The sequence below is a fragment of the Symphalangus syndactylus genome, chromosome 13 (genome assembly GCF_028878055.3).
Source record: "Symphalangus syndactylus isolate Jambi chromosome 13, NHGRI_mSymSyn1-v2.1_pri, whole genome shotgun sequence".
In the NCBI taxonomy this organism is placed as follows: Eukaryota; Metazoa; Chordata; class Mammalia; order Primates; family Hylobatidae; genus Symphalangus; species Symphalangus syndactylus.
In genome coordinates this window covers 59657683-59672661 of record NC_072435.2, presented here as the reverse complement: position 1 = coordinate 59672661, position 14979 = coordinate 59657683, and the positions used below count along the sequence as shown (strand labels likewise).

The following is a 14979-nucleotide window of genomic DNA, read 5'->3' as shown; positions in this document are numbered from 1 at the left end:
CTCCCCACAGGGCAGTACCTGGGCTCCAGGCCCTGTGCCACGTCTACCCCAAGGTAGTGTGGCTTGGGCAGGTTGGCGAGGTAGTGCAGGCTGTGGGCCTGGAAGACGCGGACTATCCCATCTGTGCAGCCACAGAAGATGAGCTCCTGGCTGACACAGAGGCAGGAAGACAGGGAGACCTGTAGGGGCAAAAGGGACCCCAGTGGATTTGGTGCTTCACGTGGCCTGGCCCAGCGATATGGGGACCGACAGAGCAGCCTTAGGCCTCCAGAGAAGACTTATAGTTCCTTGGGTCTAAGACACCCATTTTAGCATATTTTAAGATTTGTGAAATCAGGATATAGTATACTGCTGCTATTGAAAGACATAGGCCAGCAGATAGGCAGAGGCATGAACGGAAACAGAACTGTCACTGCTGTCTACAGAGAAACGTAGCTGTGTACGGAAAATACCTGTTCAGCAGACTGCAACTTCAGGTAAGTCACTTGTAGTAACAGGGTTGAATTTTAGGCTTAATTTTTTTTTTTTTTTTTGAGATGGAGTTTTTTTTTTTTTTTTTTTTTTTGTCGTCTCCCAGGCTGGAGTACAATGGCACAATCTCGGCTCACTGCAACTTCCACCTCCTGGGTTCAAGTGATTCTCCTGCCTCAGCCTCCAGAGTAGCTGGGATTACAGGTGCCCGCCACTACACCCAGCTAATTTTTTGTATTTTGAGATGGGGTTTCACCATGTTGGTCAGGCTGGTCTTGAACTGCTGACCTCAGGTGATCCACCTGCCTCGGCCTCCCAAAGCGTTGGGATTACAGATGTGAGCCATCGCGCCCAGTCTTTAGGCTTAAATTTTATTCCCTTTTGCTTACAAACAACTCATAAAGACTGTACTCCAAAGCGGTACAGAAAAAAGTTACAGTATCTAGAAAGGACTGTCTATCCTACTAGGAAGTGCTAGACCTCTAGACACAGTTTAAGGAGTTTTTCCCAATCTACAGGGACTTAATTTATGAGTCATTTAGTGCTTAGGAACTAAACATCTATCTATTGAAAGCTTTTCACTTGCTTGAAAAAGAGAAAATTATGTTTAACCAACTAGGACAGAGATAAAACTTGGAACTCTTCCACATGCCAATAACCTCGAAGGTGATCTCCTGAGTGAGTCACAAAGGCATGGCAGGAACAGGAGAGAAAACCACAACGCTCAGACGGATAGCCAAATGCGCAACTGATTCCAGATGGGAAAACAGCTTGGACTCAAACCTTCAGATACTAAAGGAAAGAAGCTCCGCACTGTATCGATAGATCATGCTTTAGTTTAAAAGTTTATGGCCGGGCGCAGTGGGAGGCCAAGACGGGTGGATCTTGACTAAAGGTCAGGAGTTCGAGACCAGCCTGGCCAACATGGTAAAACCCTATCTCTACTAAAAATACAAAAATTAGCTGTGCGTGGTGGCAGGCGCCTATAATCCCAGCTACTTGGGAGGCTGAGGCAGGAGAATCGCTTGAACCTGGGAGGCGGAACTTGTAGTGAGCTGAGATTGCGCCACTGCACTCCAGCCTGGGCAACAGAGTGAGACTCCATCTCAAAAAAAAAAAAAAAAAACAAAAAACGTAAAAATAAATAAAAATAAATAAAAGTTTATGTATTTTGTGTAGTCTTTTTTGACTGAAAAGTTATTAAATCAATGGTACCTCTGATTTTTAAAAAATGCAATCCTCTACCAGCTAGAGTGCTTAAAGGAGAAAAGAAATGTGAAGTAGATCAAATAGTCATGGGAAAACAACTGTCACCTTGAGCCCACTTCAGGGTACCAAGCACTGTGCTCACTGCCTTGCCTATATTATCTGACTTCCTTATCAGCTCTGTGGGGAGGACAGCAGTACTCCCATTTTACAGATGTGGAACCTGAAGCTCAGAGATGGGGAGTCATTCACCACTAGTCACATAAGCAGAACCTGTGTGGTCAATGCTGATGAGCACCCCTGCAGACATATATCATGAGAAAGAGTCTGTCCAACTGATGGCAGAGAGGGAGGTGGTACCTTCAGGTTGATCCACTTCTCCAGCACCCTCTTCTCATTGAACTGGCAGAGGAGGCCCGAGTAGGACACACAGAAGGTACTGCCCGCCATCCGGCCCCGACCGCAGGCCACACCACAGAAGATGTTGTTGTGCAGCTCACCCAGGATGCCCGAGCGCCCTACAAGGGGCACTGTGCTCGTCACCTGGAGACACAGAGGGCAGAGTGAGATACTGTCCACACAGCTGAGCCCCCAACAGGGCCACGATGGGACCTCCATGACCAGATGATAGGACACAACGAAACAGGAGAACTCTAAGAAGCTCTTCCAAATGGAGGAGAAGGGAAGAAAACACTAGAACTCTACCACTCTGGACAGAGGGGCTGGACAGCAGCAGTCCAAGAATGAGAGCTGGTCCTAGGGTCAGGGGGTTCCTGGCAGGGCCTGTGCATCAGCACCCTGAGAGTAGGCCCAGAAGCTGCAGCTGGGCCCCTGAGAGGCCAAATGGCCGGAGACCGCTGCCCTCTAATCTCAGGGAGAAACAGGAGCCCATGCTGCCACCGATGGTGACTCCCTCAGGGCCTGGCTGAAGGGGCAGGGACAGAAACTCACCTTTGTCTCAGTGGAGACTTCCAAGAACCAGAACCTCACATGCCGGTTCCCAACAGTGACAAAATAGCTGCTGTCCTCTGAGAAGGAGAGGGCGATGACTCTACAAGATACCTTGTTGGAGGCCACTACGATGTCTTTCTGGAAGAATAAGTGCAGAGAAGCTCATGCCAGCACTCATTCCATTGGACTGTCTGTGCCTTTGCCCTCAGGCTGGAACTCCCTGCTCGTCCCCGCTCCAAGTTTGTCTTCCTAGGACCCTCCAGGGAGCTGCTGTATGGGGAAACCTATGTGGGGCACCCTGCTCATTCCTCACCGCCAGAGGAGGGGACAGAGGCTTGGAGTGGTCCCCATGGGACAGTATGTTCCAGAGTTCTCTCCAAGGGTCTAAGCTCTGCAGCCCACACATGGTATTGTTGACAGTCATGGCTGGGATGTAAGGACAACACAATCTATGGCTGTCACAGATGGGGCTTCTGCTCTGGGCCCTGCCCTGAACCCTTCACAGGATAACCCATGAAATTCCCTCAATCTCTCAATAGCCCCATGAGGGAGGTGCTTCTCCCCAACCCTACCAGGCTCAGAGGGGGAGATGTCATGTGCTCAAGGTCACACAGTGGGTTATGGGCAGAGCCAGGACTTGGTACCCACTTCTGCCAGCTCCACAGCTGTTCCAAAGCCCAGCCTTCCAGTGCTTATCAACTCATTAAAGTCTCACAACTCAACAAGATAAGTACTACTATATCCATCTAACAGAGGAGGAGGAAACAGACTCACAGAGATGTTAAGTCACTTGCCTAAGGTCACAGCTGGTCAATATAAAAATATTTATAATTCTTCTAGCTGGGAACCTGTCTTGTGCCCGACAATAAGGTATCAGCATGTCACAGTTGTTCAATAGCTGTTATCTGTTGGGTGAGTGAGCACTTTACTGCGTCCTCTCATGTAGCTCTCCCTGTGCCCAAGACATAGGATGCTCTGGCAGCTAGCTGCCTGCCACAGGCCTGCTGGTTGGCTCTTACCTTCCAGTCCCAGACGTTGAGCACCATGTCATGTTGGTAGCCCATGGACACGACGTGCTTCATATTGGGTGAGAAGGCCACACACGCCACACCATACTTGTGGCCTAGCATCTCCGCCACCTGATTCTTCTCCTCCGCATCCCAGATGCGCACGGCAGGCCTATGCCCATTCTAGGGAAGGTGGGGTCATTACTGCTGCTGGGCTCTGTACTGGGCAGGGCTAGAGGGGCTGTCAAGGCCAAAGATGGCATTGCCACAGGATGTGCCCAAAAGCCACCTCCCCCATCTGCTACAGGGCTGTTCTGGCCCAGGAAGGAGCTATTCCAGGGACTCACAGGCCTGCCAGGAGCAGAAGGAATGGCTTCCAAGACCCCCCAGTCCCCAACTCCCACTCAATCACGATCATGACTCACCTCCCCTGTCACTATGTACTTCCCATCAGGGGAGAAGGCCAGAGCACTCAGAGATTTCCTGGGGATAAAGAAAAGAGCTGATCACTGGTTCCGCTGAGGGTGGCCAGCCAGACCCCATCCTGGCAACTCTGACAGGACTCTGCCCTCTCCTGCCTCCCAAGCCTCGGAAGAGGCCAGGAGAGGTGAGCTCAAGCAGCTCCCACAGAGCCAGTGCTGCTGGTGTGCCCAGCAAAGCACACAGGGAAATGGGGGTAAATGCAAAGGCCCCTTCTACCCTGAGACACCAAACCCAAATGGAGTAGACACTGTATGCAGACCCTGCTTTCTTCTCCCTCTGCCGCAGTGGGTACCCTAAGACCCTATCCACCCTATAACACTGAGAAATAGAGATGCAGAAAATGGTACAGGCCTGGCCTAACTAAACGGGTGGTGCTGATGGGAGGATCCTGGCAGGCATCACACCAAGGTAGCCTGCAGCGTGTGCTCCACTGCTAAATACTCAATGTATTCTGGAAAATCCATAAACAGCCAAAATGTTTCTGATACTCCTAGCTAGCCTGCACAAGGACTGAATGAACAAGCTAGCTCGCAGGTTTCTGGCAGCAAGATTCACTGTTCCCAGATTGTATGGTTTCCTTCTTCTCCCCTCTCTCTTTTAATCTTGTTTTCACCTTTGTTCCTTAACCATCTAATAACTGTCTCCCTACGTGAGATGGTAAATTGGTGTGCAGATAACTAAGTAAATGTCGCTAAGTGAGACTTTGGCAACTTCATGGAATATTCATCAAGTCAACCTGCTTCCCAGGCTTCCCGTGGCTCCTTACTGCAACAGACAGGGCAAGCTGCCTCCTGGATATCCACTCGCCTCTCCTTCCTCACTGACATAACCCCAGTTTTATGCTTGCAACTATGCAGGTACAGCTACATGACTTAGTCTGGCCAAGGAGAAGTAAACTGACATGCTGTGTGGGACTTCCTGAAATACTTGTCAAAGGGAACCCTTTGCCCTGCTTCCCACCAGTTCCCCTCCTGAAATATGCACACGATAGCCAGAACTCCATCTTGGGCCATGAAGTGACTTCAAGACCAGAAGCCTCACAATAAATGGGGTGGAACAGGAGAGAAGGAATGGGGGCTGGGTGAGGTGCCTCACGCCTGTAATCCCAGCACTTTGGGAGGCAGAGGTGGGTGGTTCACTTGAGGTCAGGAGTTCGCGACCAGCCTGGCCAACATGACGAAACCCCACCTCTACTAAAAATACAAAAAATAGCCAGGTGCGGTGGCAGGAGCCTGTAATCCCGGCTACTCGGGAGGCTGAGGCAGGAAAATTGCTTCAACCCGGGAGGCAGAGGTTGCAGTAAACTAAGATCGTGCCACTGTACTCCACCCTGGGCAACACAGCAAGACTCTGTCTCAAAAAAAAAATGAAGCGGGGCTGGGTGTAGTGGCTCATGCCTGTAATCCCAGCACTTTGGGAGGCCGAGGTGGGCGGATCACAAGGTCATGAGATCAAGACCACCCTGGCTAACATGGTGAAACCCTGTCTCTACTAAAAATACAAAAACAAAATTAGCCGGGCATGGTGGCGGGCACCTGTAGTCCCAGCTACTTGGAGGCTGAGGCGGGAGAATGGTGTGAACCCAGGAGGCGGAGCTTGCAGTCAGCCAAGATCGCGCCACTGCACTCCAGCCTGGGCAACAGAGTGAGACTCTGTCTCAAAAAGAGAGAGAGAAAAAAAAATGTGGTGTTCAGAGACACAGCCCCTGGGGGCCCACCTCCGGACTTATGACATGCAGGAAGAGCATGCCCTTGGGTTTTAAGCCATGCTGTGGAGGGGTTTCTGTTGTCTGTAGCCACCTCTAACCTGTCGCATGCCCTGACCTTGTGCCTGGCCCTCTGGCAAATGCTGTGTGGCCATCAGTGCACTGATTCCTCAAGCATGCTTCATGGAGTCAGGGCTCTCATGAACCAACTTTGCAGATGAGGTGATTGCAACACAGGGAAGTCCCCTGCCTGCAGTTACCTAACCAGACAGGGCAGAGCCCTGATCTCTAAGCCAGTAGTTCTCAGTCCTGGTTGTACATTAGAATTCCCTGGGGAGCGTCTGAAAAGTGTCAAAGCCTAAGATTAGTTGACTGAAACTTTGGTGAGGAACAGGTTAATATTTGCACAGTCTCAGAAAAGATGTCCCCAGGATACCTGCTAATCACAAAGGTGAAAAGAGAGGCTTTGAAGTGCAGGAATCTGGCAGGCAACACCTTGGCCAAGTGCTCCCAGTGAACACCACCAGTCATGGGAGACCTCCTGAGAGGAGGCACCAGGAAGAACACAGCACCCTTTCTGATCTGTTCCTGCCAAAGATGTAGAACCTGAGTATGCCCGTGAGGAAGCATCGGACAAACTCAAATGCTGGGACACTCTACAAAATACCTCATCTACAATCCTCAAAGTGTCAAGATCGGCCAGGCGCAGTGGCTCACGCCTGTAATCCCAGCACTTTGGGAGGCTGAGGCAGGTGGATCATGAGGTTAGGAGTTCGTGACCAGCCTGATCAACATAGTGAAACCCCGTCTCTACTATAAAAAATAAAAAATTAGCCAGGCGTGGTGGTGCGTGCTTGTAGTCCCAGCTACTCAGGAGGCTGAGGCACAGAATCGCTTGAACCCAGGAGATGGAGGGTGCAGTGAGCCAAGATTGCCCCACTGCCCTCCAGCCCGGGCGACAGTGTGACACTTCGTCTCAAAAAAAACACACACAAAAAAGTGGCCGGGTGCTGTGCTGTGGCTCACGCCTGTAAATCCCAGCAATTTGGGAGGCCAAGGCAGGCGGATCACGAGGTCAGGAGATCGAGACTATCCTGGCCAACATGGTAAAACCCTGGCTCTACTAAAAATACAAAAATTAGCTGGACGTGGTGGCATATGCCTGTAATCCCAGGTGCTTGGGAGGCTGAGGCAGGAGAATCACTTGAACCGGGGAGTCAGAGGTTGCAGTGAGCCAGGATCGCGCCACTGCACTCCAGCCTGATGACAGAGAGAGACTCCATCTCAAAAAGAAAAAAAAGTGTCAAGATCCTGAAAGTCAAGAAAAGACAGAGGAGCCACATCAGCCTGAAAGAGACTGAGGGGACAACTCAGTGCAATGTGTGATTCTAGATGGAATCCTTTGGCCATAAAGGACATTCATGGGACAAAGGCTGACTCCTGAATGGAGCCCTCTGGGGAGTGGATGAGAATGATGTACCAATTTTCATTTCCTGATTTTGCTGGATGTATTACAGTTTAAAAGGATTGTCGTTTTTTTTTTTTTTTTTTTTTTGTGGAAATACACACTTTAGTATTTATTTTATTAAGTTTTTTTTTTTTTTTTTTTTTTTTTTTTTGAGACGGAGTCTTGCTCTGTCACCTAGGCTGGAGTGCAGTGGCGTGATCTTGGCTCACTACAACCTCTGCCTCCTGGGTTCAAGCGATTCTCCTGCCTCAGCCTCCCGAGTAGCTGGGATTACAGGCACCCACCATCACGCCCAGCTAATGTTTGTATTTTTAGTAGAGACAGGGTTTCACCATGTTGTCCAGGCTGGTCTCAAACTTGTGACCTCAGGTGATCCACCTGCCTCGGCCTCTCAAAGTGTATTTATTTTATTTTACTTTATTTTTCTTGAGACGAAGTCTTGCTTTGTTGCCCAGGCTAGAGTGCAGTGGCACAATCTTGGCTCACTGCAACTTCCGCCTCCCAGGCTCAAGCAATTCTCCTGCCTCAGCCTCCCGAGTAGCTGAGATTACAGGCGCCTGCCACCAGGCCTGGCTAATTTTTGTATTTTTAGTAGAGACAGGGTTTTGCCATGTTGCCCAGGCTGGTCTCAAACTCCTGACCTCAAGTGATCTTCCTGCCTCCAAGGCCTCCCACAGTGCTGAGATTACAGGTGTGAATTACCATGCCTGGCATGAAGTATTTAGAGATATAGGGGCATCATGTCTACAACTGATTCTCAAATAGTTCAGAACAAATTAATATGTATATAGACAAAAAATGATAAAGCAAATGTGGTAAAATGCTAACATTTGGCCAAGTGCAATGGCTCACACCTGTAATCCTAGCACTTTGGGAGGCTGACGCAGGCAGACTGAGCTCAGGAGTTCGACACCACCTTGGGCAACATGATGAACCCCGTCTCCACTAAAACACAAATTAGCTGGGCATGGTGGCGCATGCTTGTGGTCCCCGCTACCTGGGAGGCTGAGGCATGAGAATCACTTGAACCCGGGAGGTGGAAGTTGCAGTGAGCTGAGATTGTGCCACTGCACTCCAGCCTGGGTGACAGAGCAAGACTCTGTGTCCAAAAAAAAAGCTAACATTTGTGAAATATGTGAAAGGTACATAGGTATATAGGAGCTCTTTGTACTATTCTAAGTCTGAAATTATTTCAATATAAAAAGTCTCCAAATTGCCAATGCCCAAGTTTCATCCCAGATCAACTGATTTGGCCTTCTCTTGGGGTGAGGCACAGGGACCAGGTGATTCTGATATGCAGTCGGAGTGAAAATCCCCACACTGGCCACACCATCTCCTAATGCACACCCACTGGTGGCCAAGGGCGGGCGCCTGCGTGCCATCTACTACAGATCCAGGCCACCCACTCCACTGCCTACAGGGATTACGGAGGCAACACAGGTTTACGGAGGCAACACAGGTGTGAGGAACTAGCCACAACGCGCCTGACAAATTTCACTAAGCTCAGCCCATCACTGCCACAGGGGAATTTGGGCCCCAGAGGCCAGAGAATTTCTCACTTCTCCAAACAAGAGGGACATTTGGATTTTTGTGTTAAAAAACTTGAAATGTTGTCCACTTATCCAACCTTTAAAACACACTGTATTGGGCAAGTCTGTGTGACTCTGGTTTGTAGCTGCTGCCTTACGAATGCTCTCCCAGTTGGAGGCAGCTATTTTATTTTCAGAGGAGACCAAGGCTCTGAAAGAAGTGTCTCACCTGAGATTCCACAGTGAATAGACGCTTGAGCTAGGAATGGAACCCAGCTCTGCCCTTATCACCAGTAACAGAACCCACAGGAGCAAAAGGTCCAAAAAGCCACTTTCAAGAGGGAATGCACTTCTGCCAGATAACAAGAACCTGCCGTAGCTTAAGGACCGTATCTTAGGGACCACAAGGGCAGGAGAAAACCCACTCCTTATCCATCCACCTGGAGAACTGGGCCAAAGAAGCTGAGCCTGAGCTATGCCAAGGAGGGACATGGTGTGCCTTCCAAAGGTCACAGCCCTACTGGGACCACATCCCCAGGGTAACAGTGATCAGTTAGCCCCAAGGCAGAGGAGCGGGTCCTTCCCCAGTAAACTTACAGCTGAAGGGATCTTTCTAAAACCCAAATCATGTTCAGTCTTTCTCTTAGAAAATAGCCATCAATGTGCCAGATAGTGCTCTTTGGTGCTAGGGACACAGAAATGAACTCAGAGAAAGTCCCTGCTCTCAGAGTGCTCACACTGAGGAGGGGAGACCCACAGTGAATACCATCAATGAGGAAACTGGACAGCATTATCAGAGATGGGAGCAAATTTTGTGGAGAAAAACAAAGCAGGGAATAGAGCTGCTGGAGGGCTGGGGGTGAAAAGCACATCCCTGGCCTGTGGTGCCCTCCTGTGGCTGCTCTCTGCACTCAGCATGCTATGCAGCCCCTCTCCAAGGCTGCAAGGCCTACGGGATGTGGCTTCTGCCTGTTCCAGCCTCATCTCCCCTGCTCCCTTTCTCCAGGCACCCAGATCCCTGGCTGCTTCTAAAGCACCCAAGATTCTTAACCACTGCAGGGCCTTTGCCCTTGCTGTGCCCCCTGCCTGAAGCGCTCTCCCTACACAGCTTCTTATGGGTCACCCTCTCACTTCCTTCAGGTCTCAGAGTCAAGGCGGCATTCCTTGAGCCTTCTGATAAGGCTTTCCTCCTATTCTCTGCCCACAAACCTGCCTGAAGACATCCTCCATCATTTCCTCCATAGCACTGATCATGATCAGCCAGTAATTTGCTGACTAGTTTACAGTCGGTCTCGCTCTAGCAAGCAGAGATTCTCGTCTCCTCTGGTCACTGCTGTGTCCCCAGCACACGGAACAGCACCCAGCACACACAACAGCACCCAGCACAGGCAAATGCTGCTGAGCCAACATGTGAGTGAATGAGTGAGCACCTACCCATGAGTACCTCCAGGCTCATGGGGGAGGTATGTGTGGGGGAGGGGAGGCGTGCTGAGCCCTTGGTTCCACCCCTGCCCCTGGGCCCAGGCCTCAGCCTACCTGGCGGTGTTAAAGATGTGCTGCTGCTTGTTCTCCTTGGGGTCCAAAATCACCACCACACAGCTGGGAAAAAAGAGGAAAATGTGCCTCAACTGCGGGGAGTGTTGGGGTCCTGGGATGATTCTATTCCCACCAGAAAAGCCCACAAATAAACAAGCTCCCTCGGTTCTCTCTGGTCTCCTCCTCCCCCTCCTCCAGGTGTTTACGCTGAGAATTCTAGGGCACTTTAAAATTACTATGTTCTTAAATAGAAACCAACACTTCCTCTGAGGTAATGTCTGTCAGGCCCTAGGCTAGTTAAGACCTTAAGCTGGCTATAATCCCAGCACTTTGGGAGGGCGGGTAGGGGGCGGGGGGGAGGAGGGATCACTTGAGCTCAGGAGTTTGAGACCAGCCTGGGCAACAGAGTGAGATCTCGTCTACACTAAAAACAATTAGCTGGCCGTGGTGGCATGTGCCTGTAGTCCCAGCTACGTGGGAGGTGAAGATGGGAGGATTGCTTGAGCCCAGGAGGTTGGGGCTGTAGTGAGCTGTTATTCACACTATTGCATTCTAGCTTGGGCAACACAGCCAGACTCTGTCTCAAAAAAACAAAACAAAACAAAAAGAGAGAGAGAGACAGATGTAATTGTTTTAAATTCTCACAACTGCCAGGTCAGGTCAGGACTCTTTAGGCCCATTTATAGATAAGGAAACAAACCCAGAGAGGGGACGTCCTTAGCACAGTGCCAGGCTACATGAGTATTTATGGAATGAACAGCTGTAGCATCTTCTTCAGTCTTCTCAACTATGCAAGCAGAGGGGGTCACTAGCTCTGTTTTACAGAGGCAGAGGAAGAGGCTCAGAGAGCAGCACACATGGCAGAGCTGGGACACAAATCCAGGTTACCTGACACCACAGCGTGGACTTTAATCACCTGTCTTTCCCAGAATCGCTGTCACCTCTCCCCTGTAGTCATAATAAAGATTTTCATTGCACTCACTACATGCCAGGAACTGTTCTAGACAGAGAGGGGGCTATGGAATCCTCTCCACAGCTCTCAGAGGCAGGCCCCATTATCCACATTCTACAGGTGAGAAAGATGAGGCTCAGAGCGATTTACAGATAGCTTCGGGTTCCAAGCTCCAAATTCCCTAGCAATGATTAGCGTGGAGGCCCTTATCTGCTTACCCTGCCAGGTAGGCCACATGGCCTGTGCCGGGGTCACAGGTTAGGCCACTGCTGTTCTGGGCTGTGATGCCAAGCACCTTCTCGAGTGACACCTGCAAAGAAAAAGCCCAAGTCAGAGGCACCCGCCCTAGCCGGCGCCAGATGGTGCAGCCGCCTTGGCCACCCATTCAGGTCCTGCTACATTCAACACCCACTCACTGAGCTTCTGTGGCCACGCCATCCACCAGCAGCTAACACTTGGTCTCTCAACATTCCTTTGACAAATACAACGCTAGGTGAAAAGCACAGAGTGGTGAGGAGGAGACAAATCCCTGCCCTTGTGGGGCTCACATTCTACTGGTGATGGGTATGTAGGACATAGAAAAGGAGCAAAACAAATATGTGAAATAGATGCCAAGTAATGATGGGTACAAGAGAGAAGAAAGCAGGTAAGGAGATTAGGAGTGCAGGGGAAGGGGGAGAATGCCGCGGTGAGAAGGTGACCTTTGAATAAGTTTCTAAGTACTTTTTTTTGTTTTTGAGATGGAGTCTTGCTCTGTCACCCAGGCTGGAGTCAGTGGTGAGATCTCGGCTCATCGCAACCTCCGCCTTCCAGGTTCAAGCGATTCTCCTGCCTCAGCCTCCTGAGTAGCTAGGATTACAGGCGCATGCCACCATGCCCGGCTAATTTTTGTATTTTTAGTAGAGATGGGGTTTCACCATGTTGGCCAGGCTGGCCTTGAACTCCTGACCTCAGGTGATCCACCCACCTCGGCCTCCCAAAGTGCTAAGATTACAGGCATGAACCACTGCGCCCAGCCTCTTAGTACTTTCATATGTATAAAAGACTTGAATCCCCACAACAAGCCACGAAGAAGGCACTATTATCACCCCTGTTTTACAGGTAAGAAGTCTGAGGCCCAAGATCCTACATCTGCGAGTGGCAATGTTGATATACAAACCCAGGCAGTATGGCTCCAAAGCTAGCACTTTGGGCTGTACAGGAGAGACACAGTAGTGACCAAAGGTAGACAGTTTCCCCACATTAGATTCACAGTCCAGAAATTTGAGCGGTTTCAACAAGTAAAAAAAACCACATGAACAGTAATATTTAAAATTTAAACAAGGCTGGGTGTGGTGGCTCAGTCGGGAGTTTGAGACCATCCTGGCCAAGATGGCGAAACCCTGTCTCTACTAAAAATACAAAAAAATTAGTCAGGTGTGGTGGCCCATACCTATAATCCCAGGTACTCAGAAGGCTGAGGCAGGAAAATCGCTTGAACCCAGGAGGCAGAAGTTGCAGTGAGCTGAGATGGCACCATTGCACTCCAGCCTGGGTGACAGAGTGAGACTCCACATCAAAAAAAAAAAAAAAGGGGGAACGAAACATGAGGAAATAGAGGCCAAGAGGAGTTACCCATCCAGGAAGGGGTAGTGCCAGGATTCCAACACAAACAACCAAGCCATGGCACTCATGTTGTCTTATCTGTCCATCAGCATTACTGGGCACTAGTATGAATAGTTACTTTTAGACTAGGTCTTTGCAAGACAGATCAACTCTGTGCTGCCAAACAAAAAAAAAAAATAAATATTACCCCAAATACACAGTCATAGTATCAGTATTAGCTAACATGAATAGAGTTAGCTAACAACTTGCCACGTGCCAGTGTTGTTCTAAGTGCCTAGGATATGTGACCTCATTGAATCCTCACAAATACCCTATGAGAGATTTCTACATCATTATTCTCATTTTACAGATAAGAAAACTGTGGCACAGATAACTTCATAACTTGGCGGGGCACAGTGGCTCACGCCTGTAATCCTAGCACTTTGGGAGGCCGAGGCAGGCAGATCGCTTGAGCTCAGTAGTTCAAGACCAGCCTGGCCAACACGGCCAGACCCTGACTCTACCAAAAAACACAAAAAAATTAGTCAGGTATGGTGGCATGCCCTGTAGTCCCAGCTACCCAGGAGGCTTGAGGTAGGAAGATCACCTGAGCCCAGGGAGGCTGAGACTGCAGTGAGCCGAGATCACCCCAGTGCACTACAGCCTGGATGACAGAGTAAGACCCCATCTCACAAAAAAAAAAAAAAAAAGAAAAAGAAAAGTTCATAACCTGCCAGGAAGAACAGGACTAAAGTTTAAGCTCAGGCTGCCTGGGTCCAACCATACCATCAGCAACAGTCTGTGCTCTTAGCCACCTTGCTATAACGCCTCTCTGAATTTGCTATTGTTATATGTAGTTTAATAGCTCAAAGGGCACTTTCAGGAACATATAAGATAAAGGCGGCCGGGCGCGGTGGCTCACGCCTGTAATCCCAGCACTTTGGGAGGCCGAGGCGGGCGGATCACAAGGTCAGGAGATCGAGACCATCCTGGCTAACACGGTGAAACCCCGTCTCTACTAAAAATACAAAAAATTAGCCGGGCGAGATGGCAGGCGCCTGTAGTCCCAGCTATGCGGGAGGCTGAGGCAGGAGAATGGTGTGAACCCCGGGGGGCGGAGCCTGCAGTGAGCCGAGATCGCGCCACTGCACTCCAGCCTGGGTGAAAGAGTGAGACTCCGTCTCAAAAAAAAAAAAAAAAAAAAAGATAAAGGCTATGAAGTATAGGGTGCTGGGTGAGAGATGAAGGTGGGTGTTTGCTTTAGAATGGGGCTCGAGAAGGCCTTTCAAGATAGCGACATTCAGGCTGAGACTTGAAGGATGGGAAGGAGCCAGCCAGGTAGATTGCAACAAAAAGCCCAGGCTGAGGACTCACCAATCACAAAGGCCAGGAGGCAGAAAAGAATATGGAGCCTCAGGAAAACCAAAAGCAGGCCAGTGTGGCTGAACCTTGGTGACAGAGAGGACATGGGAGGTACAGCCAGAGCCTTGTAGCCAGGAGTGGGCGGTATAATCACAGTGCAGGAGAAAGTCATGGGGCAGGAACAAGCTCCACCAGCAGCTACCAGGTATCCTCCCTTTAACTGGACTCTGTGCCAAGATCACAATTAAAATTTCATTTCGCTCCAATGCAACAGTATAATTTATTTATTTATTTATTTATTTTGAGACAGAGTCTCACTCTGTCGCCCAGGCTGGAGTGCAGTGGCATGACCTCAGCTCACTGCAACCTCCGCCTCCCGACTTCAAGCGATTTCTCCTGCCTCAGCCTCCCGAGTAGCTGGGATTACAGGCGCGCGCTAGCACGCCGGGCTAATTTTTCTACTTTTTGTAGAGACGGGGTTTCACTATGTTGGCCAGGCTGGTCTTGAACTGATCTCAGGTGAACGGCCCACCTCGGCCTCCCAAAGTGCTGGGATTACAGACGTGAGCCACCGTGCCCTACCAGTAGTATGGTTCTTATCATCTCCATTTTATAAAAACAGATTTTGTGCCTACAGAGCTGGAAAACAATTTTTTTTAATTGCCGCTGTGCTAATGGAATTCCTTCTACCTACTGTGAAATCATTTCCTTCCGTGTTTCTGTCT

The 14979-nt window shown here is 49.8% G+C and overlaps 1 protein-coding gene across 13 annotated transcripts in view; it reads right to left on the bottom strand.

Moving 5' to 3' along the window:
• The window catches only part of WDR62 (WD repeat domain 62), a 50072-nt gene that overhangs the window by 33905 nt on the left and 1188 nt on the right, over positions 1 to 14979 (bottom strand). For 9 of the 13 annotated variants that reach the window (XM_063614135.1, XM_063614133.1, XM_063614136.1 and 6 more), the window contains exons 2-8: positions 11527 to 11618; positions 10357 to 10419; positions 4061 to 4118; positions 3648 to 3818; positions 2629 to 2766; positions 2038 to 2220; positions 19 to 179 (exon numbers count right to left, since the gene is read on the bottom strand). In XM_063614135.1, the coding sequence (XP_063470205.1) occupies positions 19 to 179; positions 2038 to 2220; positions 2629 to 2766; positions 3648 to 3818; positions 4061 to 4118; positions 10357 to 10419; positions 11527 to 11618 (866 nt within the window). Of the gene's footprint in view, positions 1 to 18; positions 180 to 2037; positions 2221 to 2628; positions 2767 to 3647; positions 3819 to 4060; positions 4119 to 10356; positions 10420 to 11526; positions 11619 to 14979 lie in introns of those variants that run through there. The other 4 variants (XM_063614138.1, XM_055239645.2, XM_063614139.1 and 1 more) reach the window with 3 other exon arrangements.